Raw genomic sequence first — 26,998 nt, 5'->3', positions numbered from 1 at the left:
GGTCTGCAAGTGTCTTCAGTGCAGAGTTGCCTCGTTAGCAACAGGAAGATAAAAGAATTACAAGATGCTTAATCTCAACCTGTCAAAACTATTTGGGATTACAGGCTTAAAGTGACTAGGGCACCCTCGAACAAGTCAATTAGGCGCTGTGGCGATCATTCGAGATAAACCTATAGTAGCGCCTAGAGTCACAAAGTTATATATAAAGCAGCTTCGGAGGCGTTGAGCGTGAACACATAAACAAAGCAAAGTTTCATAACAACATGCTGCTAGTTGTTCATATAGTCAGACAACTCAACACACATCTGCTGAGAGACCAGTATCGCCTTTTTGCCTTTATTTTTTGTCCTACGCTTTAGACATCCTCCTTCGAGCCGATCTCTCTGTTGTGCTCCTTTCTTCTGTCGAAATTGTCCTCTGCTGCGTCTCCAGATGCACCCAAGTTCTGCAGCTGTTCCTCTTCAGGCAGCTCCTTCTTGTCTGCATCGCCATCGCCGGACGCAATCTCGGCTGGCACACTTTCGGCACCGGGTGATGAAAAGCTGGTGCCCTGTTGGAACAGATAAGTGCATGCTTTTGTTAATTAGATAAAACCTTGTTCTAAGACGCCATTGTATTTGTTTATTTACGGAACTCGAACCACAGCAACAACAATCTAAGTCGACACGCATTATGACCAAAAGCGTCTATGTGTCGGACAGCGTGATGTGTCCCACGAGGTATACGATTAATGGCGATGCGATAGAGGAAGGGAGATATTTAATAGTATTATGCTAGAAAGGACATCACGTATATTATGGTATATGGTTAATCTCTGGAGCCGGAGAAGGAAACAAAAGCGCAAAACATGCAAACACCCCCGTTTTGAAAAACAGCCCATTGTTACATTCTGTGTCATTAAATAAAAATATGGCTGAAGTGTAATGATTTTCAAAGTTGCTGCTTGCGTGAGTCAATAAGGTGTAGTTTCTGGAAGCAGTTATTACGTTGGAGCTGTTAACAATTGATAAGTGCATCCGCTGTAATGTTCATGGAGGCAGAGAACTCTAGTATATTTCTCGTTTTGGTTTGGTTGGTTTGTGGGGTTTGTCCCAAAGCGACTCAGGCTATGAGAGACGCTGTAGTGGAGAACTCCGGAAATTTCGACCACCTGGGGGTCATTAACGGGCACTGACATCGCCCAGCACGCGTGAGCCTAGCTTTTCGCCTCCATCGAAAAGCGGCCACCGAGGCCGGGATTCGATCCCGCAAGGATATATCTTTGAACATGAAGGTTATGTAAAAAGAGTTTAAAAATGCGTCGCAAAGAAGGCCATATCAAGTTGCATAAGGCAAAGACAAAACAGCCAACTATCTGACCGCACCTTTCTTACAACGATAACAAACTGTAACAACAACAAAAAGACATTCACAGGAGGCAGGCACTGTATAACGCCGGATTCAACAATAGCTATTGGTGGCGGTGCTTATAACTTCGCCCACCTATCCGCTGTTTGGCTGCTCCTCTAGAACATTAAACTGTGTGGCCACTTAAAATCGCTGTGTTTGAACAAGTGTTGTGCGTTGCCATGACACGTTGCGGTGATGTCATGGTCATGAGTGATGTTACTGCACGAGGACACTTATTCTGTGGAGCTGCAGTGAAGTCATGCATTACGACATATTCTGCTGAACGATTATGATGTCGTGTACCGGAAGACGAGCGTTTAGGCCTAAAGCTGTATGAACCGAGAAGAGCTGAAACTATAGCTCTGGCTATCAGCGAATAGTGATTTTTTCTCTAGATGGGGGTGCCACTTAACTTTCACTGGGCTGCTTCGAGTATTTCAGCGAGTGAGTACATTCCAACAGGGGTTCTATCGTTCAATTTAATTGTGCGGTTGTCTTGCTGACGGGAGAGAACACAGTTAAAATGAAGTTAGCGTGGTTTGAAGACGCTTTCAAGAGACAGTCATGTTGAAGACGGATTACCTGACCATAAACTGCCAGCAGCTGCTTTCAATGTATCTCCATCTATTTCACCCAGGTAACTCAATATGAAGCCTTTAATTTTTGGTTCGCCGTGGATGTCAGTGTGATAGACTTTTTTAAAAAATTTATTTCGAACAACACACACACACACAAAGAAGAAAGGTTGTCCGATGTGATATGGCAAAAGGCATGCACGGCTTGACAAGGTCACGCCATTCGGATGACAAGCGGAAGCATAGCTGCAGAAATCGTAAGGCATTCACACGTTGACACAAATGCACTACTTATATAAATAATAAAAGGACAAATTTACAAGCATTGTGGTTAAGCTAAAAAATAGACATAGTATAACCATGGTTTAAGTATGAAAAATAGCAAAATTATTCCAGACATTAATAGGAGTATTTTAAATTTCATCATTTGAGGTTCCTTTATTAGCATTTCTTTAATTATATTTTTATATTTGCGATTAGGAGTGCTGTGTGTAATGTGAATGATAACGGGGGAATTCGCCATCTTAACATTTGAAGACCATAATTTGTCCGTGCACGAAGTATTTCTATTTGCTGTTTTCGAAGTCCGTATATGCTTATCTTAGTGTGGTATGTATTTTCAAAGGCTGTTTTATCTAACTAAAGTTCATTTAAAGTTCATTTCATTCCTTGAAAGTTCATTTGATGAATCGTCTGTACTTGTGCGATTCGCAAGCCAGCTCGGGTGATGGAAGGAATTTCTTTTCAGATGTCGACCATTTTTTAGAGCGGTTCATACATAGGAAGTGTAAGAAGGACGGGAAGAGAAATTTATGAATAGACCGAAAAATTGCTCGTTCTAAACAAAATGCACGTTTGCAAAATAATAATATTGACCAAAAAAATATGTATTCGCAGCATTAGATATGATTCGATGCGCCCCATTAGGGATCAGAGGAACGACTTTGCAATGCTGGCGGTGGATAACGCCATTTGCGATGCACCCACTAAGATTTGGCAGTATATAAATCCGGCGACTAATCAGCGCTGTTGTCGGGACGTGCTGTGCAGAAAACCTCGATTTGGCGTTGGAGCGAAAAATCACGACGGCTCAGCGCTACATGGTTCGCGGGTTATGTGACGTCACCAGACACAGTGACTTGGCCAATTAGGTTGGCAGGAGCTGCCACCTCGAGCAGCTCCTGTAAGATGGCAGGGTGATTTTCAAATCGAATACGTATCAGTGTAGGGAGGCCTTGAACAAATGTGGTAGCTTAAGACTCTAATACTGATGAATATGTGTGAGACAAAATAGAGGCAAACACTAAGAAATTAGTGACTGAGCAAATACCAAAGTGCATCTGCAACAACGAGACTCCGCAAGGGGAGTTTAAACCGAAGCTATCAAAGTTATCTCGTCATACCCTGGGAGGTTGAACTGAAATGTCTTTTCCTTCTTTGTCTAAAACACTGTGTATTCAAAATTTATGAAAATCACAAAGAAGGATGCATCCGCATATTTGCAATATCGATCTCACTCTTCAAAGCAGTCTTGTTAAACAGTCTTGGCAAACTTGTATGGTTTTGCGCCACTTGCGAAGAAGGGCATGAATACTTCATTATGTCATGCCGCTGGAGGCATCCGAATCAATGATCTCCGAATCTGCAACTCTTTATATGCCAATCCTGAAAATATTGCCTAGACACTCTTCTCCTTGTATTTCAATGCATGATATGCGCTGGTAAGAGTTCTATTCGTTTTAATCAGATGATAGCTAAGATGTTTAGCGCGCTTGGCCTATTTGGATTTGCTGTGCGTTTTCACTCGTATAATCGCCTCTAAATACGACTTACGGTATCAAGGAAGAAACAAAGAGAAAGAAAAGAACATGCCCAGTCACAGGTGCTGAGTGATGCGCAGAAGAAGAACAGTATAGAGGCGGTCTTGACGCTGATCATGACGCGGAACAAGTTCATGCCCATGGCCGCATTCTCGTACATTGCGCATGCGCCCGAGCCACCGCTGCACGTGCCGCGCCACAGAACGCAACTGCGATCGATCAGGTGGCCGAACACGATTGGACCAGGGATGGTGCCTGAGGACGGAAACAACAACACACTAACTTTCCTCCGATGCTCTCCGCATCTTTCACATTGCAGTGCGTTGTACCCCATGGCTGTGCCTCACTCCATCACAATTACCGAAGAAACTAATTTTCTTTGTTGAAGCTTCAGTACTGAGGGGACTCGTGCTTGTAAGCAAACGTTTCTTCTGACAGATGTTTTTTGTTTTGAAAAGTTTGTTTTGAAAAGCCTGCGATGCGTTGAGCCTCCCAACGCCTTATGGCGCGGAACTTATTTATAGAGCATGTGTACGAATGGGCCATCTGTTAGTTGTTAAATTTATCACTGTTCCGTTACTCAGCAATAAGACAGTCCTGAAAGACATGTTCGCGGCCGTTTTTAGCAAAGAAAACGTTCCATGCTCTCCTCGTACCAAGCAGCCTGATGGCCACGTAGTTGACACCGATGCCGGTAGATTTGATGTCTTCGTCGACAGAGCGCAACAGCGCCGTGAGCGCTGGCACGATGAGCAGGAAGGTGAAAAACAGAGCAACGAAAATGGCACCCGCGTAGACGAAGACGAGGCTGCAGTCGGAGACGCACGGGTCTCGCTTGGCCATGTAGTAGAACAAGCTGTCGTTCTCGAGCTGCTTGTGTAGCAGAGGGCCGCTGACGCACGTGCACTGCGTGTAGAGCTGAGCGTGCGGGCCACGCATGGTGCCGAAAAACTGCTGTAGATTTAGCGGTCTAGGCTTACGTTTAAGGGATTAAAATAATTCATGCATGCTCTCACTATTTAAAACAAAAATCAACACTAACTAGGAGCAAATGAGCACCGGCGAATATGGCTACTAATAAAAGAAAGCATTCTTAACCCGATTGAAAGCTCGTTTCACAGCTTAGAAAAACGGCCTAATTTAATATATAAGCATATAAAGAAAGCTGTAGGACACGTGCAGGTGACCTGCCAGCTTATATGCAGGACCTGTGCCTGCCCCTATACGCTGACCACCTGTAATGTACAGATTCATTTTTTTACTTCTGTAACTGCAAATAGCGCAGAAATTTTGGTGGCAATGAATGCTATCGGTTGCAGAGCTAGCGCGCCTTCCCAACGTCGAGACGTATAGACAATCTTTTCTTCTCGGTCGCGAGCTCACCCTGGTCTTCTCGAATCGTTTCTCGTCCGTACAGCCGGCGACGCAAGGTGAGTAGTATGTGAAGTTGTCGCTTCCACAGATGGGATCGAACATGACGCCAGTGCAGTTGCAGTGAGAGTTGCAGTCACGCTCCAGGTCGCGGAAGGTGAGCCTAGAGATGCACGCGCGCACGAGCCGCGGTGTCAGTTGTCGCGTTCCGATCGTGCGGAAATGGTGTGCCACCACATAACGGGCACATCGATATCGGAGTTTAACCTCAACCCTTCCGCCAGATATTCAATGTCTTCAATCCACTTTCTCGCAATGGGAGAGAATACATACCACACGATGTTCCTGAGACAAAACGCGATCTAAATGATGCCATGACTACAGATAAAACACCATCAAAGGTTTTCGACGCAGGCGTCGCCATATTGCACGCGGGATTTATGTGCGCTTGGCCCTATCGCTTCCAACGTTCTTACGCGAGGTGCGCTGAACATGCTTCTTTTTTACTGCGCGGCAACAAGGAGGGTGAAGAGGGGAAACACCACACGCATTGAGTTTCTGTGTGTGTTGCACGCTTTATGACTTCTTCCTTGCTTTTTTTTTTCGCAAAGTAGACGCGAAGCCTAACAATGCATCAGCTATCTCGATAAGCATTATTGAAGCCCATCGGAGCGCAGCCAGCCACAAAGCGACGCTAAGTTAGAAAAGTTCCTTGTGACTCAATACCCCGTGGGAAGTGTGCTGTAGTTGACGAGGCAATCTTCAAATGCAACGCATAGCACTGCTCTGCTGCAAAGCCATTTGCCCAGAAGAAAACTCTCCTAACAAATATATCCTTGCAAAACGGAAAGTTCCACCTGCACCTGCCGGTTAGCTTCTTAAACTAATGGCATGAAATTAGGGTTATTTGGGTGCTGTTGCATAGTGGGAACATGCTAGCTTAAGATATGTCAGATTACAGCTAGAGTCTTACTGCGCATGCCCAATGGAAGTAAGAGGAAGGCGACGCGCACTTGACATTTCTGTCGATGCTCCGCTAAGTCATTTGTTAGAGCACGTGACGGAGCAGTGGATATATGCTGCTTTGAGTAGCCTCGTGTACGAGTTTTCTCTCCATCCTTCTCCATCTCTGTACGAGTTTCCCTGTCCTAAGCTTGGGAGGATACGGTGCTGGCAATTGCTCACGGACGAATGGACATTTGCCCTCCCCAGTACCCTTGGCCCGTATCGGCTGTATTGTTGACGCTCCCAAAGCGTAAGGTGACGTAAAGACTGAAAGCGAAGCCTAGCATCATTGCGAGATTGATATCTTCATCAGCAGATTTTTCTCCGCTTCGTCACTCTCGTTGTTGAAGGGGTGATTATATGAGGTAAACTCCTGCGTTCATGGAGAACAAGCATTGACTCACGTTTGATACATATATGACATCATTAAGCTCCCGTACTTATTCAGTGTAATACAACTTGGCAGAAAAGTGGGTGAGCGGTCACGCTAAGTTCGCCATGCCACAGTACTTTTTCCTCCAAGCCTGTCCGAAACTTGCAGTCATCGGAATATTGTGCACATAATAAAAGATGACACCGTCGGTTTACGATCATTGCGCACCACTTTGGATTGGGTACTGCTGTAGAAATGAACGCAGCTTCGAATCTAACTGTGCGGGACACAAGTTACTAATAAACGCACATAGGATGAACGCCACAAAGCAAAAGGTGCACAGCCGTGTAGGCCCAGCTGCGGGAATGTTCTTACGTGTCTTGATCGGAGGTGCGGTTCACGAGCGCGCTGTGGTTGTTTGAGCAAGACAGATTGAAGACAAACAGGGTGAACCAGGGCACGAGAGAGAGGATGACGCAGTAGCGCACAATGGTCGACGATTTAACGTTCAACTTGGTGATGACGTAGCCGCCCAGCAGAGTCCCACCGCAGGCGCTGGGTACCGCCACAGCTCCTGCACGCGGAGGGTGCCGGATCGAGCCGAGTGGATTTATGTTGCATAAGAACGCGCGAGCGTGTAGTGCCCTGAAGGAGCCGTTTTTATCCTTTTTAAGCACTCTAAACCATGAAGCACTGAGCGGAGTGCATGGATAAGGTTTTTGTGGAGTATAGTCGTGTTGCTAGCACTGCAAGGTGCTTTTTCCAGTATGATGGTACTGAAAACGGTGCTATAGTCCCCAAAAGGCTCGCTTCTTTTAGCTTTTATGAACTGTGGGGTGATGCCGATGCGCAGAGCGAGCGGATAGATCGGCATTCCATCGTTCAAAACCAAAGCACACAACCACAGTTAATGTAAGCGAGACACGATCGAGACAAACGTGCTCTTAAACGCCCTGTTAATTACGAACGATGCCCATTCCAGATCACTGTTTAACTGCCTCTCGACAAGACTCACGCTGACATTCGCCGCAGGATGCGGGTGAATGAATATCAGCCCTAAGCGGCAATTGATCTTGCTGGGAGCCAGCGCCGAGCTCGCGACACTGCATGTAAGAACTTCGTGACGGGTGGAATCGAGAACTAACGCACGCAGAAAGCTAACCACAAACTCGCTGCGCAGCATAAACTTGACGTATCCAATATAAAGATGTAGAGCCGCGAGTGAAAATGATTAGCACAAGTGACGGATCGCCCGAATGACAACGCGTATTGCTGAGGGTTGCCGAAGACGCTGATAACCAGGGTGCCGGGCCGTTCCCATTCTTAAGTATTCGGGGCTATAGGGGAACTGCCCCGGCCCAGCCAAATATATTTTTCTGTTTCACCCTTTTATTGCGTAAGCAATACTACGCCAGGTTTCAGCCCGTCGCGTAAACCCGGCCGGTAGCCATGTTTGACCTTTAAAGCGACCGCAGATAGGCCTCCTCTTCAAGCCGTCGGGTGAACCCGATCGGTAGCCACGCCGCACCGAAGAAGAAGAAGGAATAGAATGTCGGCTTTGCTTACGCAACCTACCGGGTTTAACTAAAGCTAAACTTCAGGTAATTTTAATTTTTTCTTTGTTTCAATACTTGAACAAAAAAAAAAAAAAAAAAAGAAGCCATGGTTGAAGCTCCCCCCTCCCCATTTCCTTCTTTCCCCACCCTTCATGCGGCAAAAATGGAAAGAACACGATAGGCCTGTCTGCGAACAGCAGCGTCGCGTGGTGCGATGTTACAGTTCTAGTTGCCAGTCACTGCATGCGGTAATATTTTTTACTGGCGACGTTGGCTGCAAATGTGTTTTTACAACAATGTCGAAGCGTACAGGCTTAAGCGTGAACATATGTAGCAGCATGGCTACCGTTACAGGAGGTAACGATTGTGTGCGTGTGTGTGTGTGTGTGTACGTGCACGTGTGTGTACGTGCACATTTACATTAACGCTGAGAAACAAACTTTACTCGCGTTCTCAGAGGATGCACATACTACTATTGCTTGTTGCGCAGTTATACACACCCATCAGAATGATTCTTTCAGCTAAACCGTTTAACATAGGGCTCAAATTTAGTACAGAAATTGTATTTGGTATTTTTTCTGTTCGACGTACTTACCTGATTCATCAGAAGTACAATATTCGTACCGTATGCAATGAAGGCGAAGCAAGACAAGCCGTTGTTCCAGCGATGGCACAGGCGGTGTCATCTCGTTGCGTTTCAAAGTCGAAGAAGTTTATTTGTGATACACCAACTAAGCTCTTCAAATTCAGTAAATTTTTTGCCAAATTAAGTTTTTCTCAAAAGTATTCATAAAGCTGCTCCAACTTTTCGAAAAACAGTTCTGCCTACCTTCCTTCATCGAATCTTTTATGACAGTCTTTCTGCAAATAAAACGACATAGAGTTATAAATATTATTGCTGAGATAGTGGCTTACTTCGCTTCACCGTCGCCGATGGCGGTGCAAATATTCCACTTCTGATTAAACAAAAAAAGAACCAAGCAAATACCACCAAACAAGTGTGCTAGGAAAAAACAAAAAACACATGCCACCAAGCCCAATTTCAGTACAAAATGTGAGCCCTCAAGATTCATTGATTTAGCTGGAAGGAGCATTCAACAGCGACTAAATAAATGGTCAAAGCGCTATATCTCTACTATACTTCATTGATTTAGCTGGAAGAAGCATTCAACAGCGACTAAATAAATGGTCAAAGCGCTATATCTCTACTATACTTCGACCGCATATTCCACCAGTTTCTGCACATATTTCTGTATACCATCCATTCCTGCATTGCGCTTCGCCAGTTGGCGCTGACGCTTAGACTTCATATTAGAACCTTCATAATATTAGTCGGAACTATAAGACTCGTAGAACGCCTAGTGAGTCATCCTGTAAAGAAGTCAGCGCAAAATACGGACAAAAGATAAAAAGGGAGGACACAAAGCACAGTCACGAGCGCTTGTGACTGTTGTATGTGTTCTCTCTTTTGCCTTTTGTCTGTATTTTGTGCTGACTTCTTCACAATATGCATCCCAAATTAGCCCAGCAGCTTGCTCTCCTGTCCTCGTGAGCCACATAAATAGCACAGCTGCCGTTCTAAGGCGGAAGAATATTGAATTACTTATACAATGCTCCTCCCCTCCCCCGAGCAGACAGATCGTAGCGCTTACTCAAATTATAACATGGTAGTGTTCGGAGTGAGCGCGCGACCGCAGTAAGGACCAAGATCACACAATGCATATATTTCCCAATGCTAGCGATTCACGTGTCAGGATAGATATTTGAGGCATATATTGTACGTACCCAGGAGGCCAGAGGCCTGTGAAGAGGATATGCCGAACATGGAGATGAATATCTTCGTCGCGAATCCAGTCAGCCCTGACGCTAGCATAGCTGTAATAAAGATCGCAGTGAATGAGAAATCCTTAGTTACGGGGATGCAAGCTTTTAGGCTCTAAGAAGTGCAAGGACGCCATAGAATGCATGACTGTAAATTAGTTCAGGGTGTGGTGTGCATCGGCAGTTAGCGGATCGTCTTAGCGATATGGCCGCGTCAAGGGGAACGAGATTTTTCTGAGTGAAAGAGCTCTATAGTCCTTATATCTGTCACCAGGCAAGAAGCTCGACAAAAGGCAGAAGTTAATATGTGACATCGGATTCGGACGCGAGCCTTCTTCAGTCCGTCAAAACTAGCACACACGTGCCCTACGCAATATACAATTCAACTTGGAAAGAATGTGGCGAGGTAGCCGGATATGATCTCATTTTATGGAGTTGAAGAAAGGCGCCGCCAACGACGGACTTAATACACGTCCCTTCCCTACAGCGGTGAGAGGCTGTACTACCAGCTCAGACCCGTTAACGCAAGTCCGGTTCATTGAGGCGTCTCACAATGTCGCCGAGAGCCACGGACTCGAATTCATATAGTATAGTGCCCACCGGGCTTAATGCTGACAGTAAATGCTTTCCACTCGAATATATACCCAAGACGATTGACGAGCTGCAATATGGGTCTTAACGTTTTCTCTCTCTCAACAAGAGAAGGTTATGGCTAAAGTGAGGAGTACAAAACAATTCTTCATAAAAACGAGTCTGACGACTCCCGTCCTCACCCAACTCCAAAGGCCGTTTCGTGGTTAACTGTGGTTCGCGGCAATATTCTGTTGGTATGACATCAGTATGCACTGGCAACTTTTTGGTCTGAATGCAAGATACAACTATATTACATGAATTATAAATTACATGACGTAAGGCGGCTTCAGTGTGTTCCTGCTCTCTTATACATCAGGGGCTTCTTGATCGTTTAATAGATTTATCGAGGAACATGCTTATTTCTCATGCGCAGCAGACTAACTGTGTATTTCTCCCTTTGGAAGCTTCTTGATATGCACTGTGGCCATTGAAGGCTTCGAATGAATGCTTGTTTCTTGCGTAATTTAGTTCTTTCCTGTACGTTCGAGTTGTCCTTTGAACGTCATCTTATTTAGCATATCCCTTCGTGCGTTACTCTACAGGCTAACATTCTTTGAGTTCTTTATTCGCTTATTTTTTGTCATTTCTGTGCATCGAATTGCAGTTATTTTGTGCGTACTCAAAATATTAAATAGGTCTTATGCTGAGTTGATGGGCCCAGCTAAAAGAAAAGAACATGAGCCACAAAGCGGCTGGTCTACCTGTTCTCACGGGTTTCGCTGGCGCCGCTATGCCAGACTTATTTGAAATAGTCTACATTGCTCCCACGTTATAATCTTAGCTACATCTTCCGCTTCACGGCTTTTCATTTGGGCGTGCATCGGGCCAAGTGTTCCTACTCATGCAAAGTTTGCACCCCTCGTGGTTTATATAGGGTGTTTCAGGAGAGATTTCAAGAAAATTTGAAAAAAAAAAAAAAAGCTCGTGTTCACGATAGAAAAAACTTGTTTGTAGGAACAAGCTCTCAGCAGCTGTGGACAGAAATTTCCGTTTACAACTAATAAAAAAAAGTCATGATTATAATTATCACAGTTGGGCACTTATTGGAGTCTAAGCCGTAAATAAGACGATGTGTTATCAGTTTTGAAGCGAAATACTGATCTTCTAAAGCACTGCAGCGCTAGGAAATCTAACGGTTTTTCCGTATGACACCGAACCTCAGCTCAAGAGGTGCGCAATAAGCTCGCTACAGAAGTGACTTCCGGCGACGATGTGAGCACTGGCAACGGCGCAAATTAGAACTGCCTGCTCAACTGTGACGTATCATGAACATCATTTCGCTCCCTCGCTCTTAAAAGATATCGACTATGCAGCTGGCCTTTTCCTTGCACCAAGTTGCGAGGCAAAAGAATATACGTGACGTGGTACAATATCACTTGAGTTTGAAACTAAGCGACGTTACCATTGCTCACGTCATTACTTGACGTCGTTTCTGTATCCAGCTTCCTGTGCACTTCTGCGGTTAGTTTTGGTTTCGTGCGGATAAAAAGAGTCGGAATTCCTCGCGCGATAAAGTTTTCAAAAATGAGTTTTTCTTCATTTCAAAAACTGACATGCCATTGTCTGTTCATGGCTTTGAACTCCCCTTTGGGCGTAACCACTCAACGTATAATTAAGATAATAATGGGCTTTGTTAATTGACTGGATAATTAGAGGAGTTTTATGGCACATTGGGGGGGGGGGGGTGTTGTCGCGGCAGAGACTTTCTTCGTGTGAATATTTTTTTTTGTTTTGAACCCACCATTTTTTTAAATTTTTTATTGTCTTCTCTGATGTGTCAACATATTTTTACGGCCGCGATTCGAAAATTAATCAGTCCTAACACCACTTTTCAGTTTGTCTTCATACGTGCACCGTTCTTTAAAAAAACATACGACACGGCCTTTTTTTCTCGGCCTTGTTTAGAAAATAATTATCCAATTTTAATTAGATGTTTCACTGAATTACCAGTCATGAGGTACGTTTGTTTGTAGAGGTCTTAAAGAAAAGAATAATGTTTTCTCCACTCGCACCAGATCGTGGCGTACAAAGGACCCCCCCCCCCCCCCCTCCCCCAAATCGAATCAAGTCAGGAGGACAAATTAAGTGGTGGTTTAGTGAAAGCAGGGGGGGGGGGAGTTGGTGTGGATAACATAAAAAAAATCAGTTCCCAGTCTTTCCGTTGCCTCGCTGACAGTTGGCTTCTTCCATATATGCATCATAACACGCACCTAATTCTCTCTATCCCATCCCCCCCCTCCCCCGTATTTCTCAATAGACTATAGCTATTTTTTAGAATACGCATTGATGGCTGACAATTCGACTTACTTTCGGCCGCCGCCGCCAACGTCAAACAGACGAAGGTGGGATTGCGGACCAGCCTCTTGACGTGACCACCGAAGCTTCGCTCCGGTGTCGGGCCTGAGCCCACGTTAGTCTGCGGGCTCCGCACATCCTTCGGTTCCAGCGCATCCTGTTGCTGTTTAGACGCGTCCCTTGGTTCCAGCGCATCATCCTTCGCTTCCTGCGCGTCCTTCGGCTCCTCCTCAACTTTCGAGTCTTGCGCATCGGGCGACTGCTTCGACTGCTGCTTTTCCTTCTCCTTCTCAGCCGCCTCAAGTGCTTTTAGCTTGGCAGCTGCGCGAAGAACGAACGTGAACGTCGTGTCAATCTGCACCCTTTATATAATGTTCACTAATGAGAGTTCACTGCTACGGCTTTGAGCGATGACGCTGCGGATATGGCAAGGAGAACGTGAGCGATTCTCGGCCCGGTAATGCTTCATGCACAGCCAAGCCTCGGGCAGAATTCTGCTGATTTGAGAGAGTATTCATATACTGAGATTAGCAATTTTTCCCGAAATGTTTTTCTTCTTTACCTTGTCCAGTTAAATGAATTAGAGAACTAAATAGAGGATATTTATGTAAGGTTGCCATTAATAATTCGGCGCAACTACCTAATTACTAAACAAGCTGCCAGTTTTATTACTGCGATATTAAGTGCTTCGTATGATGGTACAACTGTTTGAACAACGCGCGTGCGAAAACTTTCATGTCCTTTGTCAACCTGCTACCGTCAAGAGATAGTGGCACATCGCTGTGACTTGCCTTTTCTTGCCAACTAGTAAAACATTTAAAAACAGAAAAATAATGAAAATATCGACAAATAATTAAGCAATATAAATAAATATAAAATATTTGAGACTAAAAAATGGTGACGCGGAAATGATTTCGTATCACTGTTACTAAGCGCTTCTGGAACATGCACATGGTTCTGTAGTTTTTTTTTGACCGAGCAAATTTGAATCTGTCACCACGTTACCGCGTAGTGTTCATTCGAATCATAGTGCTAGATTCTGCATATTTGTTGTGACAAACACATGTGGCTGAAATCAGAGATTACACCAGTTATCTAATCTTTTTACAATGAAGATTCTGTCTACTTCCCTTTATCCCCATTCATGGCCTTAGCCTTCCCATTCAATAAAGGTCAATCAATCAATCAATCAATCAATCAATCAATCAATCAATCAATCAATCAATCAATCAATCAATCAATCAATCAATCAATCAATCAATCAATCAATCAATCAATCAATCAATCAATCAATCAATCAATCAGTAATCTTGAAAACTAACGAGCATCTCGTACGTACTTGGTAACGCCCTGGGAAAGCTGGCGACGGGAAAAGCGGCGAGAAACATGACGATTGATGCCCCGAAGAAGCCCAACCACCAGGCGCCCACCCAGTTTGTGCTCGAAGAGTCCATGCCCAGCCTGCGTCACGTATAGTTATTGCATTGCGCCGCATTGCAATGGCGATTAGTTTGTACAAAGCATACAGCTTCCTGCGAAATGCCTATCACTTTTCGCGCTAAGCATGGCGATTCTAAACCAGCATAAAACATAGCGATGACGTCTGCTTGTCTACGAGCTAAGTGTGGGACGAATCAACAGTTGTCGCAAAATGCCCGAAACATCAATGCTCACAAAGGTACACGCAATGAGCGTCCTCGAAAATCTTGGTGGAAATCATCCGATATCAGCCAATATATGGGTTCATTACGTTATTGCGAACAAACCCCGCGTAGAATTCCAACTTTCTGGGACGTCATTTTCGATGTTGTGGTAATTATGGAACTTTCTAAAACACTATTGTGAACATATGGGTAGGAATGGTCTGATCTTCCGATATACGCTGGAAAACCTTGCTATCTATGGTTGCCCTGCGCTTGCACCGAATGTAGTTAAGATAGGTATAGAAAACCAATGTGCTGCGTTTTTGACAATAGAAAAAAACATTAAAAGCGCCCCGAGGGAGTGAATATTTGATTTTTGTGGCTCAATCTCACGATATGTGAAAAAAAGAAAAGAAAAGTGTGTTCATACACAACCTGCCGTTGAAAATAAAATGCATTTGTAGAAAATTTTCGAGAATGTGAGAAGTAGGACAAGCCAAAATCACAGCCTTTGAAATCACGGCCACAAAATCACAACCTTTAATCACTGACTACGTCCAAGCGCCGACATTTACCTCCTTTTTTTCTGCGGGACCTAAAAATAAAGAAAGAAACACATTAAATAATTTGCTTTCTTTTTCGTGTTCACCTGTCAAATGTTCACGTCTTCAACATGTTCTCTAATGCTCATGTTTTAGCATAGATTTTGATCCATTGAACCGCCTTTTCTAGTAGCTGCCAAGCTTGGCTGGAATACGTTTCTTACATTTTTCCTTCGCCAATTTCTATTGCCTGAGTTGCGGTTTTTGCATTCCTATGGGTATTATTGCATGCTTGAAAATAAAACAGCCATCTCAAATATGCGCCTAGCAACATCTTTGCCCGAATGTAGTGTTCTTACGAGCGCATGTAAATGAAGGAAATTTATATTAAGATACAACTTGATGTTTTGCCAAGCATCTAATAATAAAGTCTACGTAGCTCCCATATTTGTCCCACAGCATGGCGCATATAGTATACCCGTCATGCTGCAGCAGGCTTGCGGTCCAATGTTTCAGCCCTTTTAAGCGGTTCCTAAAGGCGTACATGCCAATTTGACTTCACATTTGTAAAACCACCGAGGAAAGAGGAAAGCTCGATGAAGTTTTCGATGCCCGAAGCGAAATTCAGGTCTTGTAGGAGATTGATGAGATTTAATACAAGCTTCGGAATACTACCAAGGCTTCGAGCATACAATTGTGCTGCGAAGCCGCTACGGTTATAAAACACTGCAGTCACACTATGTAAGACACGGGAGCTGGTTACACAAAATAGAAAGTGAGGCCAATTGGGAAGCTACGCGTAACACGCGAACAAAGGTTCAGCAAAGGCGACAAGCAAGCATGAAGTAATAACAATATTATGAAAAGCGGTTTACATGCTACGCAAAGACTGCGATCTCACCGAATGACGGTAGAAGTCGACTACTATGCAGCTGCTGATGTGGATTCTATAAATGATGGTACGTTGCGTTTTCGTAGGGGCGCTTGAAGGCACTTAAAATTGCGTCATTTTAATAGAACTTCAACATATTATCGCAAAAATGTTCTTGCGTAAATTTATACGCATACTTAGTTGAACTGCAATATTCGTTCAAATTCATACATTTCTCGGAAATTTCGGCAGAGACGGCAGGTACGCAAATGGTGAGTTCATAGGCCTTCGCAAACGCTAGCCGCGTAGACGCTGAACAGTGCAGTTTTTGTAGAAAGCTCGACACTACCTCGTGAAAATGCCTGAGTATTTAAAAGTGAAATCATTGTTGCACTTACTGTGACGAATCGACGGTTATGTCCGTGTATTTAGACAGAAAATATCCGCCCAAGAGGAAGCCCATAGCGGGTCCCAGGACGGACGTGGCATAAAAAATACCTGCAAGAGAAGTCGAGCGGGTAAACTTGTTTTTGAGAGCGGAGACAAAAAGCCACACGTTTTCTGAAAACACTAGTTACACAACACAACGTGCCAGCGTTTGTAAATGCAAATTTAACTGTTTGCTATACCGCACACATCAGAATAACCCAGTCTTAAAGATGGAGTGATCCGAGCCACTTTTTCATAAGTATTACCACTTGGCATGGTGAAAAAGAACTTAACTGCAGTTTCAGATTGAGATCCTACATTATCAGTTAAATAATATGTTTAAACTTTCAGGGAACCCTGTCAACGCGGAGAAATAGTAGAGAGTTTGACGTGCAGGAACACGTCCTCAGCTTGAAGTAATCCTGCTCAGCAGCAGCGGTATTCTCGTTCTCCCTGACACGTACGTGATATTCTAGATAATAATAATAATAATAATAATAATAATAATAATAATAATAATAATAATAATAATAATAATAATAATAATAATAATAATAATAATAATAATAATAATAATAATAATAATAAAAGTTCACAGGAAGGGAAAGGTGCAGTATCTGTCACACTTGCTCTGCGGACGCCTGTACCGCGCCGTAAGGGCAGGGAGGAAGGTGGAAATGAAAGTGGAAAGAGAAAGGGGAGCCATAGTGGAGGGCTACGGAGTAATTTCGACCACCTAGGGATCTTTATTCACCTCCGCTTAGGACGGGGGCTAGCCTGCCACCGAGTGTTTTTCTGTTTAGGCCGTCATTGCACCCGCCACCGCTTAAGTGGTGGACGACGGCTGTTGCGGCGTGCGTACTTCTCTCCCTCTTCTTTTTTTTCTTCTCTATTTTCTTTTTTGTCCGCACGATTGGTGTGGTTGGTACGTTGACTCATCTGATGGGGCTGGGGCAGGTTGGTCGCCGCCGCTTGTGGTGGGGGCTAGCCTGCCACCGAATTTTTATCTGTCGTAGGCCGTCATTGCACCTGCCGCCGCTTTGGTGGTGGACGACGGCTGTTGTTGCGGCGCGCGTCTTTCTTTCCCTCTTCCTTTACTTTCTTCTCTATTTTCTCTTCTGTCTGCGCACGTTAAAGATCCCCAGGTGGTCGAAATTACTCCGTAGCCCTCCACTACGGCTCCTCTTTCTCTCTTTCCACTTTCATTCCCGCCTTCCTTCCTTCCCTTACGGCGCGGTTGCAGTGTCCACAGAAAACAAGTGAGACAGTTACCGCGTCTTTCCCTTCCTGTAAATAAATAAATGAATAAATAAATAAATAAATAAATAAATAAATAAATAAATAAATAAAATCTCTTCTGTCTGCATGAGGCAGCGGAGGTGGCTCAGCTACAGAGCCAGTATCAGGCCCGTGCATTTTCTTTTCTTATTACTGCCACAACAACAGTTTGTTTGCACGAGGCAGCGGAAGTGGCTCAGCTGCAGAGCCAGTAGGCCCGTGCATTTTCTTTTCCTTCTTCCTACAGCCTCTACAGCAACAATCAGCGCTGACGACGCACAGCACAAGGACGCCACTTCGTTTCGCCTTCATCGAAACGCAGCCGCCGCGGTCGGGATCGAACCCGGGAACTCCGGCGCAGTAGTCGGGCTTCTTACCATTGCACCACCGCGGCGGGGCTGATATCCTAGATGAAATCTTGAGAGTGTTCACCAGCACGACTCTCCATAGCGACGGACGTGGAACTTTGTGTACCACTTGTTCGGTTGGTTTGGTTTGCGGGGTTTAACATCCCATAGCGACTCAGACTATGAGAGACGACGTAGTGGAGGACTCTGGAAATTTCGACCACCTGGGGTTTTTTAACGTGCACTGACATCGCACAGCACACGGTACTGCTTGTGTCCAGTGTGGAGCACTCCTTTCTGTCCGAGCTAAAATTAGAACAATAGACGTCGTTTTTGTTTTCAATATCCTTTCTGTCCGAGCTAAAATCTGACCGATAGACGACATTTTTGTCTTCGATATTCTGGATGAAAGTCACAGTTTTGTGCGAAGACAAAAATGACTTCCATTGGTCTGATTTTAGCTCGGACAGAAATGACTACTCCACACTGGAAACGAGCGATGCGCAGGAATTTCCACGTCCGTCGCTGTGGAGAGTCGTGCTAGTGAACACTCAAGATTTGGTTACAGGCAGTAATACTAAAGAAAGTAGAACTTCGAACAGCCGTCGATGTAGCTCAGTTGGTAAGGGAACCGGACGCGGTATCCGGAGGTCACGGGTTCTCTGCCCCCATCGGAGCGTTATTTTTCCTTCTACTTTGTATCTAATCATTCTTGTCTCTAAATGCATTACATCACTAATTCAGGTCTTTATATATAAGCCATTATACATTACATACATAAGCCATTCAAGCCCATATATATATATATATATATATATATATATATATATATATATATATATATATATATATATATATATATAATGTGTATATATATATATATATATTAGGTTTGTTTTTAACGAATCCGTGCCACGAGCAGTATAGCTGATTGTGTTTTCTCCAACGAAGAAACGAAGACAACCCTGCATCAACCTTGCAACTGCAATGCGTATAATGGCCCCTAAGAGCTTCGCGCCAAAATTGCTTTACTGATTGCGAAGTTTAGCATGAAGAGTTTAACTTTTGCACCTGACTGCAGAGATATCCAAACATTAAACCAATATTCTACATTTTTATTCTCTTCTGATTCAATATACATAGCTTTTGTGCATTTTCCTGCCAGTGCCTTAAATTTCTTCAATTAATAAATTTTTTATTCGTAGTGTTAATCTTGTTTTGGTTTACATAAAGAACAGTTCCATTAGATACATTATGATGTTATGCAATAAAGAAAAAATAACGTATGGGTAAATAAAATTTCAGCGCATTTACTCTGTTTTTGTTTTCGTACTGTTAGAACAGAGTTGATGGCTATTTTTTAAGCACTTTTTTTCGTTTCATAATTGATAGTGATGAAATGAGCCACATTAAACAGTAATTACCCATGTATATGGATGAACTGGAGGTCGGCACATTCTGGTCCAGGTAAGCCACGCCAAGAGTGAAGAATGGCGACGAACCCACACCGTGCATAGCATGCCCTAGCTGCGTAAGAAGGCAGATAAAATCATTTTATGAGCTGCGAAAGGTCGCGTTTGAAGGAAATAAGAATCCAGAGACATCAGCGATGTGCCATGTCACGTCACTTTAGTGAACCGCATCTGGTAAAGATTATTCCTGAACCAACCGCTCCTCGGCATATCTCCGAGCCCAACATACGAGCAGTTACTTGATGTCGCTTCGCTCATAGCAAGGCGTACATAAAATCTCGCCTAAAAATTGTTTTTGTTTTAACGCGATGGATTTAAAGGCCCTGTTTACTAGAACGCATGATGTCGGAGTTTTCGGATTTGTGAGCGAAAAAATAGCTGTGGTTTAGTGTTGTATTGTGACAACCTGCCAATCTGGCAGGGGTCGCCTGCACTGAACGGCTGACATTGTCGTGTCATTCCTTGGACGTGACAACTGGCGACTAGGATGGGATCTGGTGGCAAATTGATTTAATGTGCTGCGTGGAAAGAGCGCGCCATTAACAGATAGATGAAGATGGCTACCGGAAAGCTGGAACCAATCGATGCGGACAAAACCGAGTGGGTGGAGTACCAGGAGCTAGCTGCTGAACTTCGCTGCCAACGACGTCACCGAAGAAAAGCAGAAACCGGTATTCCTGGCAACCTGCGGACCGACAACATATTCGCTGCTGAGAAGCTTGCTTGCGCCTACGAAGCCTGCGGATGTGGCGCTCACGGCAGTTTTAGCAGTTTTGAGTTCCCACTTCAAGCCGAAGGTGTCCGATCGAAGTCGTCGAAAGTTACAAATTTTTATCGAGGCGGAGGCATAAAAGTGAGTCTGTCAGCGACTACATTGCGGCACTTAACAGGCTTGTTGATGAGTGCAATTTTGGACAGGTGTCGCATGACCGCATGATGAGGGATCAGATTGTCGATGGTATCAATACAGAAATGCGGACACGCCTCCTCGAAGCCGCGAATTTAACCTTAGAATCGGCCAAGCAGTTGATGACTGTCATTGAAGCTGCGAGGAAGGATGCAAACGTATTGTGCACGCAAGCAGCGTCGACAAGCGAGATAGCGACGACCAATTTCGTGGAACGACCGCCGCGAAGAGTTGCGGGTGAGCGGTGAAGTTGCGTGCGGTGCGGTAGCAAACACTCAGCGACGCGATACCGGCACAGCACTAGTGTTCGCTTGAAGTGCAGGCAGCAAGGGCATCTTGCAAGGGTCTGCAGCGACCCGGCGGTGGCCGAGAGAGATCAGATGAGACCACGTTCAGTGCACAAAATGAAAGAGGTTGCCGAACCACACACGGACGACACGGATGCACCCTACGGCGTGTGGACGTTACAAGCGGCTGGACCCGAGACCATGCAGGTCTATGTCTTCGTTAACGGTGTACCACTGGTGATGGAATTGGACGACGCAGCCAGCGTCTCCTTCATAGGTGAGGATAAGTTCAACGTCATGTTTCCTGGAGTACAGTTAAAGCCCTCTGACGTAAAATTGAAAAGCTAATCAGGGCAGCTCTCGGCAGTCTTGGGGAAAATTACGGCTGTTGCGAAGTTAGGAGCTCGCGAGGCAACGCTGGCACTGTTCGTTGTGAAAAGTTTATGTCGACGTTTTTGGGGAGAGACTGGATAGGAGCGTTCGCGATTACCATAACGAAACCGAAGGAGCTTAATGCAGTATGTTCCGTGACCAGCCTCGTCAAGGAATTTGTAGACGTCTTCTCGCAGTCGCTTGGTACGTTAAAAGGCGCACAGGCCAAGATTTCACTACAGAAGGGGGCAAAACCAGTTTTTTAAAGGAAGGCAGGTGCCAGTTGCACTCCGAGACAAAGTAGTAGAACTGCAACGCATGCAAAGGGAAATCATTGTACGCCCTGCCCTGACGTCGAGGTGGGCCGCATTGTCGTGCCTGTGCTCAAACAAGACGGCAGAGTACGTATTTGTGGTGATTTTAAAGCGGCCATTAATCCAGTAACGGTCAGCGAAAGCTATCCGATTCCCAGAATTGAGGAACTGTTTGCAAAACGTAGCGAGGGTGTCAAGGTCACCAAGCGTGACCTAAAGGATGCGTATCGACAACTACAGTTGGAACTAGAGTCACAGGAATTGGTCACAGTCAATACGCTGACGCCTCGGGGTGTACCGGAACAACGCAGCCAACGCAGCGGACACCCCTTCGTCGTAGCGGCCACACCCAGAGGGCTGTGGTGCGATATTCGCAATAAACCATTTTGGGTTGTGTTTCTTTCCGTTCATGGGCTTATTTGTGCATTTACCTTTTTTATAAATAGGGGAGGGATGTTGTATTATGACAACCTGCCAATCGGGCAGGGGGCGCCTGCACTGAGCAGCTGACATTGTCGCGTCATTCCTTAGACGTGACGTTTAGCTCTGATTAACCCTAGTTGAATTTCGAAAGCAATGGCGGAAGCTTCTTTTGCCTGCTACATTATTCTTCTATCACGCCCTATCAGTGTAAGGTGCCACATTATTGGGGACACTTAAGCTCATCCTTTAAGGGTATGACGCGAGAGCGTAAGCTACCAGCCCACACATAAAGTCACGCTTCAACCAAGCCGTATTGACGTGACTGCGTGTCGTAGGGGTAACGAGAATGTAGACGCTTCTGGCTGGCTGATTCTGATATCACCCTCCCATATGAAAAGAGCGACCTTTATGCCCCGGGCAGCTCCTGCCCGTGGCTACAGGTAACTAACAAGAATTCAAATGTCATGGTAGGCTAATTCCAACGATTTAGATGGAGGCGAAACGAAGTGGCGTCCGTGTGCTGTGCGATGTCAGAGCACGTTAAAGATCCCCAGGTGGTCGAAATTACTCCGTAGCCCTCCACTACGGCTCCCCTTTCTCTCTTTCCACCTTCACTCCCACCTTCATCCCTTCCCTTACGGCGCGGTTCAGGTGTAAACAGAGTAGGGAGTTTTAGAATAGGGGAACCCAAGGATTGGGGCCCCCAAGAAAATACCGTGCCATGGCGTAACGTTCGAGCCGACCGGAGAGTTTTAGAATAGGGGTTTGCCGACGCAGCGGAGCGGGGCTTGTGTTCGTCGATCGCAGCGCCCTGACGGTAAACCGTGAAAGCATTTAAATATATAAAAGCCAAAACAACGCTATCTTATTAAACAGGAAATGCTGTCATTGTGCAAAAATATCCTAAAAATACCAGTTATATAATCTGTTTTCTTCAGACAAGACGAAATCGACCAATCTTAATCAATCCAGGCTGAGCCGGGAAACCTCATTTGAACCTTCCGCGCTTTCCGACGCCTGGTCCCCATGGCAACCACACGATGCGAACTCGCTAAGCCTAGCAGCTCGGTAAATCCGGAAGCAATCAGGCAATATGGGGCGTTTTATCGCTTAAATTTGGTGGTGCGGGCATCATGAGACATAGCACAAGCTTCGTTGGCCTTTCGTTTGCCGTGAACGCGTGACACCATGCAGCGGTATCGACGAATGTGTGCCGAGGCGAGCGGCGCCCGCTTGACCGGACGCCGCCATATTGCCCGACCCTATCCGGCAATAGGGTCCACGCTATTTCGCCGAGATAGGGTCGCCGTCGTCCGCTGACCCAAAAACCCAAGGCCCGCTTGGGTTCTGCGCATGCGCACTCGCGCCCCGCTATTACCCTATCCCCCTAACCGATAGGGTCCCCCTATTCTAAAACTCCCTAGTAAGTGTGACAGATACTGCGCCTTTCCCTTCCTGTGAACCAATTATTTATTAATTCCAACGAGGCGAAGCGCGGCGGAGCTCGGTTGAAACGGCTGCTGGGCAACTGCTGCTTAAGGCCATTCGTGCCCACCGGCCACCGGCTACACGACGAGGCGAAACCTGGTGTAATATTTTCGCAACAAAATCACGATCGTGGCGCTGGCAGATTGCAGCTGGCAGCTGGCATGGTTACGCACTGGCCTGTAGGGCTGGCTGATGTTACGTTTGGTAGGAGTAGCCAACTCGGGCTTCATTCATATGGGAGAGTGATAAGAGAGTCAGTCTGCCAGGACCCTTTAATTCTGAGTGAAAGGAGCTGCCCCTAGGCCACGGGGGCACGTTCATACGGCTTGGTTATAGCGATGCTTTAGAAGTTGGGTGGTAGCCTATACCCTATCGCGCTATACGCTTAAAAGTGGAGCTTACGTGTCCACCATAATTTTTGCTAACATCTTATTCTGTGCAGCACCCCTTGTTTCTCATCTAGTGTTGACATCAGAGTATTAGCCCTTCTGAAAAGACTGCTCAACACAACCTCTCCTCGAAGGCCGGTAGCATCCGCGTTTCGCAATGTGAACCCGTTTTGATGCCTCGGTTCGTTTAACCGTCGACATGTGGCGCAGCTAATGTGCAATGGCTGCTTACGTCATATCGCGAGATACTGACATTGTTGCCCAACGCTCTAAGCTCCTGGATGTTCTAGAACGATTATCTAAAATATGTTCGTGAAGGAAAAGAGTTAACACTCGGTCGCCAATTTCGATAGCTATGTCCTATTATTGTACTGTACGTCCTCATCCCTGTAAGCAGAGGTGGCGGAAGAGTGCTTAGATTTGGCGGAAGCGGCCCATCTAGCTGGCATTAAGACAAAGGAAGTATTTGGCCCGTGAACCATCAAGATCTCTCAGAACCGCAGATAATCGCAAAAGTAAGCGTATAAACGAAAGTATTGCACAATTTTTTTTTCTGCCGCCCCATAGTGCAGAAGACTCCGGAAACGAAAACAGTGTTCTGGAGGAAATGGGGGCTCTGTAAGTCTGCGTTGAATGAGGCAACGGCATATCACTATGTGAATATCCTATTGGCCGAACCCTTACCATGAAGAAATACTTGAAGGCGTTGGCGTTGGTGCTTTTTCCAGCGCGGGAGCACTCCCCGGGACCACGTTCGGGGCAGACATTGGCGCTGCCGCCGCTGTCCACTATCAGGTATGGCGCCGCGATGAAGTGGGGCGAAGCGAACACCATAGCGCCGGCGGACATGACCAAAGCGCCAATGCCCAGTATAACAGGCTTGTGGGCCACGCCGCCGTGGTAGCTCACTGGTGTGACCATGATGCAGGACGCCACGTTGAACATGCTCTGGATCAGCTGTAGATTGTCCACCAGCACAGTTTCTTTCCCAGATCGAGAACATACATCCCTGTACGCCTTCACCCCCCCCCCCCCCGCCCCCTCTCTATAAAGACAGTCTCGTAGCATGTAACTCCAACCGACCATAAAGCTTGCGTGCTACAGGATGCGTTGAGTATCAACGTGCTTTACTGAGTGCTACCCTGGTTATCCGAAGAAAGCTCGCGTTGTATTCACGCTCACATAGTGGCTGCTGACCCCAAAACACTGACATGCAGCAGTGACAACTTCCACTGTTCTCACCAATAATTGCTACATTTTAGATTAAGCGTTCGCAAGGGGAGGCTTTAGGTTCTCAGGCCTTTCGACAAACCCCGGGGAGGGCGATTTTGCACAGGGAAAGCTTGAGCGCAGAGCGCAGAGTACAAGTGGTACCCTGTCACACCACGCTGTATGCACGTACGGGTTTGAACGACAACAGCTTCGGGGGAAGTCGGACTGAATGGGTTTCGAAAATTATGTTTCGGATGCTATCACCAACCAACCCAACTCGGGTGCTTAGTCAGGGGTGATTGATATGCGAACCAGCACCAGCAGGCAGTGGTCTTTGCTCACGACGGAAGCGAAGGCCACTTCCAGCTGCTGGCTCACATATTAGTCTCTCCTGATTAAGGAACCGAGTTAGTCCAGAAATTTTTTATTATAACAATACTTTTAGTCGGTGTATTCCTAAAATATACGGGTTTTTGTGGAAATTGCACCGGGCAGAGATTGGGCCCGAAGGGCGAAGGGACAGGCGTTCTCGCGAAGCTAAAACGCGTGTCAACGATGCAAACACAGGGGCCAGTTGGTTGATCATACTGTGGAATACTGCGCTACTTGATATACAGAGACAAGTGGAAGACGACGTCTTCCACTTGTCTCTGTCTATCAAGTAGCGCAGTATTCCACAGTAAAACGCGTGTATTGGAAACAGTTAGTAGTAGCTTGCCCCGACTTCGATGCCGAGCAGCTGGAAGCGTTTCTCTATGGTGGGCGTCACCACGGACACGAGCCCGTTCACAACGAAGCCCTGCGTCATGCCCAGGATGCAGAGGAAAAAGAGGTAGCACCGGGGCGTGCGGTAGCTCTGCAGCACCGAAGGGTAGATGCCCAAAAGACCGCAGTTGACGTCATGGTTGGCGCCCGCCCCGGCGTCACTAAGCCGCGAGCCCTTGACCAGCTGCGGCACCGCCATTCCGAAAGACGAGACGGAGAATTCGGAGGATCGCTGGTTCTCGTCGGACCACATGACTGCACGGAGCACCTTTTCCCCAATGGAACTGCAGAAATGCGGCAGCAGTACCTCATACCGCGCTGATGCTCCCCATTACTGGTTTGAAACGACAATTGAGCTGTACCGAGATCAATTCTGAGAAATACTCACGCTTAATTTCAGCTACCTGGTATAAAGCGAAGCTCACGCTGATTTGGGTGACCTGTTCGGCTTTGGGTACGCCGGAGGAAGCACCGGGTGAAAGCTATACCAGAGGGCCGAACGAGATTTCGGCGTTCGAAGCCTTTGCTGGAAGCTATCGCGTGCGCCACGCGTCCCTCGGATTTCTTCTTCCTTAGTTCTTTCTTTTCCTTTAAGAAGATTTGATTGATAAACATTTATGAAACAGTCAAGGGGCTGAAGGCCCAGATCTATAGGGGTCAGCCAAGACTCCTTAGAATCTAGCAGACTCTAGAGCGAGACCGATGAACGCTCGTTGGTCGTCCAGGGTACAGCTGCGATCTTGATAATAATGTGTGGTCATGTTTCAAGCCTAGTTTGTTTCAAAGTTTAATTGTACGTACTGTGATGTGTAAATGCATAATTTTTTCATAGCTCTTGACGCTGTCGAGGTAAAACAAACAAACAATAGGCTGTGTTGGTGAGGCCAAACGTGCGCGCAAAATTGTAGGAGGGGCTTGAGACCCCTCAAGAGCGATTAGGCGAAAGCGTTTGGGGCTAGTTCGACTGTCGTGTTTATTGGACAGAAGTGTTCCTTTTTTTGGAGACACACTTAGTCGTTCAAAGCTGCTGTACTGAATGTCGAGAGATAGCTCTGTTGATATAAGGCACAATGTCGGTTTTAATGTTTATTTTATCTACTTTTTATATGTAATGACTATAGGATCTTCACAAATGGCGCAGCGTTCCCGCTGCGCCGTTCCGCTGCGCCCCCCCCCCCTCCCCCCATCTCCTCCTCTGGGTGTGTGCCATGTTGGGCCCTTCGAGGGTATGACCATGTGCCAAAGAAGAAGAAGAAGAAGAAGAAGGAGAAGAAGAAGAAGAAGAAGAGGAATAAGAAGAAGAAGAAGAAGAAGAAGAAGAAGAAGAAGAAGAAGAAGAAGAAGAAGAAGAAGAAGGCCTGATCCAGAACCTTGTGATCCCCCGATAGAAAGGGGAATGGCCACATCAGCATCAGCATCAG

The 26,998-nt window shown here is 45.9% G+C and overlaps 1 protein-coding gene across 1 annotated transcript; it reads right to left on the bottom strand.

The window, feature by feature from the left end:
• Positions 1-355: 355 nt before the first annotated feature.
• Positions 356-25,830, bottom strand: LOC146190517 (solute carrier organic anion transporter family member 4A1-like). The gene is made up of 13 exons (XM_084600185.1): positions 25,531-25,830; positions 24,285-24,557; positions 19,373-19,475; positions 16,293-16,392; positions 14,178-14,299; positions 12,851-13,159; positions 9,875-9,964; positions 6,909-7,107; positions 6,671-6,676; positions 5,168-5,318; positions 4,441-4,702; positions 3,837-4,039; positions 356-550 (listed from the first exon to the last, which is right to left on the bottom strand). Exons 1-13 carry the CDS (start codon positions 25,828-25,830, stop codon positions 356-358), a joined length of 2,313 nt encoding a protein of 770 aa, XP_084456311.1.
• Between the last annotated feature and the right edge of the window lie 1,168 nt (positions 25,831-26,998).

Source organism: Amblyomma maculatum, chromosome 4, assembly GCF_055883805.1.
Source record: "Amblyomma maculatum isolate TAMU_Amacu chromosome 4, ASM5588380v1, whole genome shotgun sequence".
NCBI lineage: Eukaryota > Metazoa > Arthropoda > Arachnida > Ixodida > Ixodidae > Amblyomma > Amblyomma maculatum.
This window is presented reverse-complemented; position numbering and strand designations above follow the sequence as displayed.

Bases quoted from the DNA above. Each gene is read 5' to 3' on its own strand.
- LOC146190517 (XM_084600185.1), bottom strand. From the start codon at position 25,830: ATGTGGTCCGACGAGAACCAGCGATCCTCCGAATTCTCCGTCTCGTCT. The intron at 16,393-19,372 runs GTAATTACTGTT...CTTCTCTTGCAG, and splicing joins CAGTTCATCCATATACATGG to GTATTTTTTATGCCACGTCC. The intron at 9,965-12,850 runs GTAAGTCGAATT...TCTTTATTACAG, and splicing joins GTTGGCGGCGGCGGCCGAAA to CTATGCTAGCGTCAGGGCTG.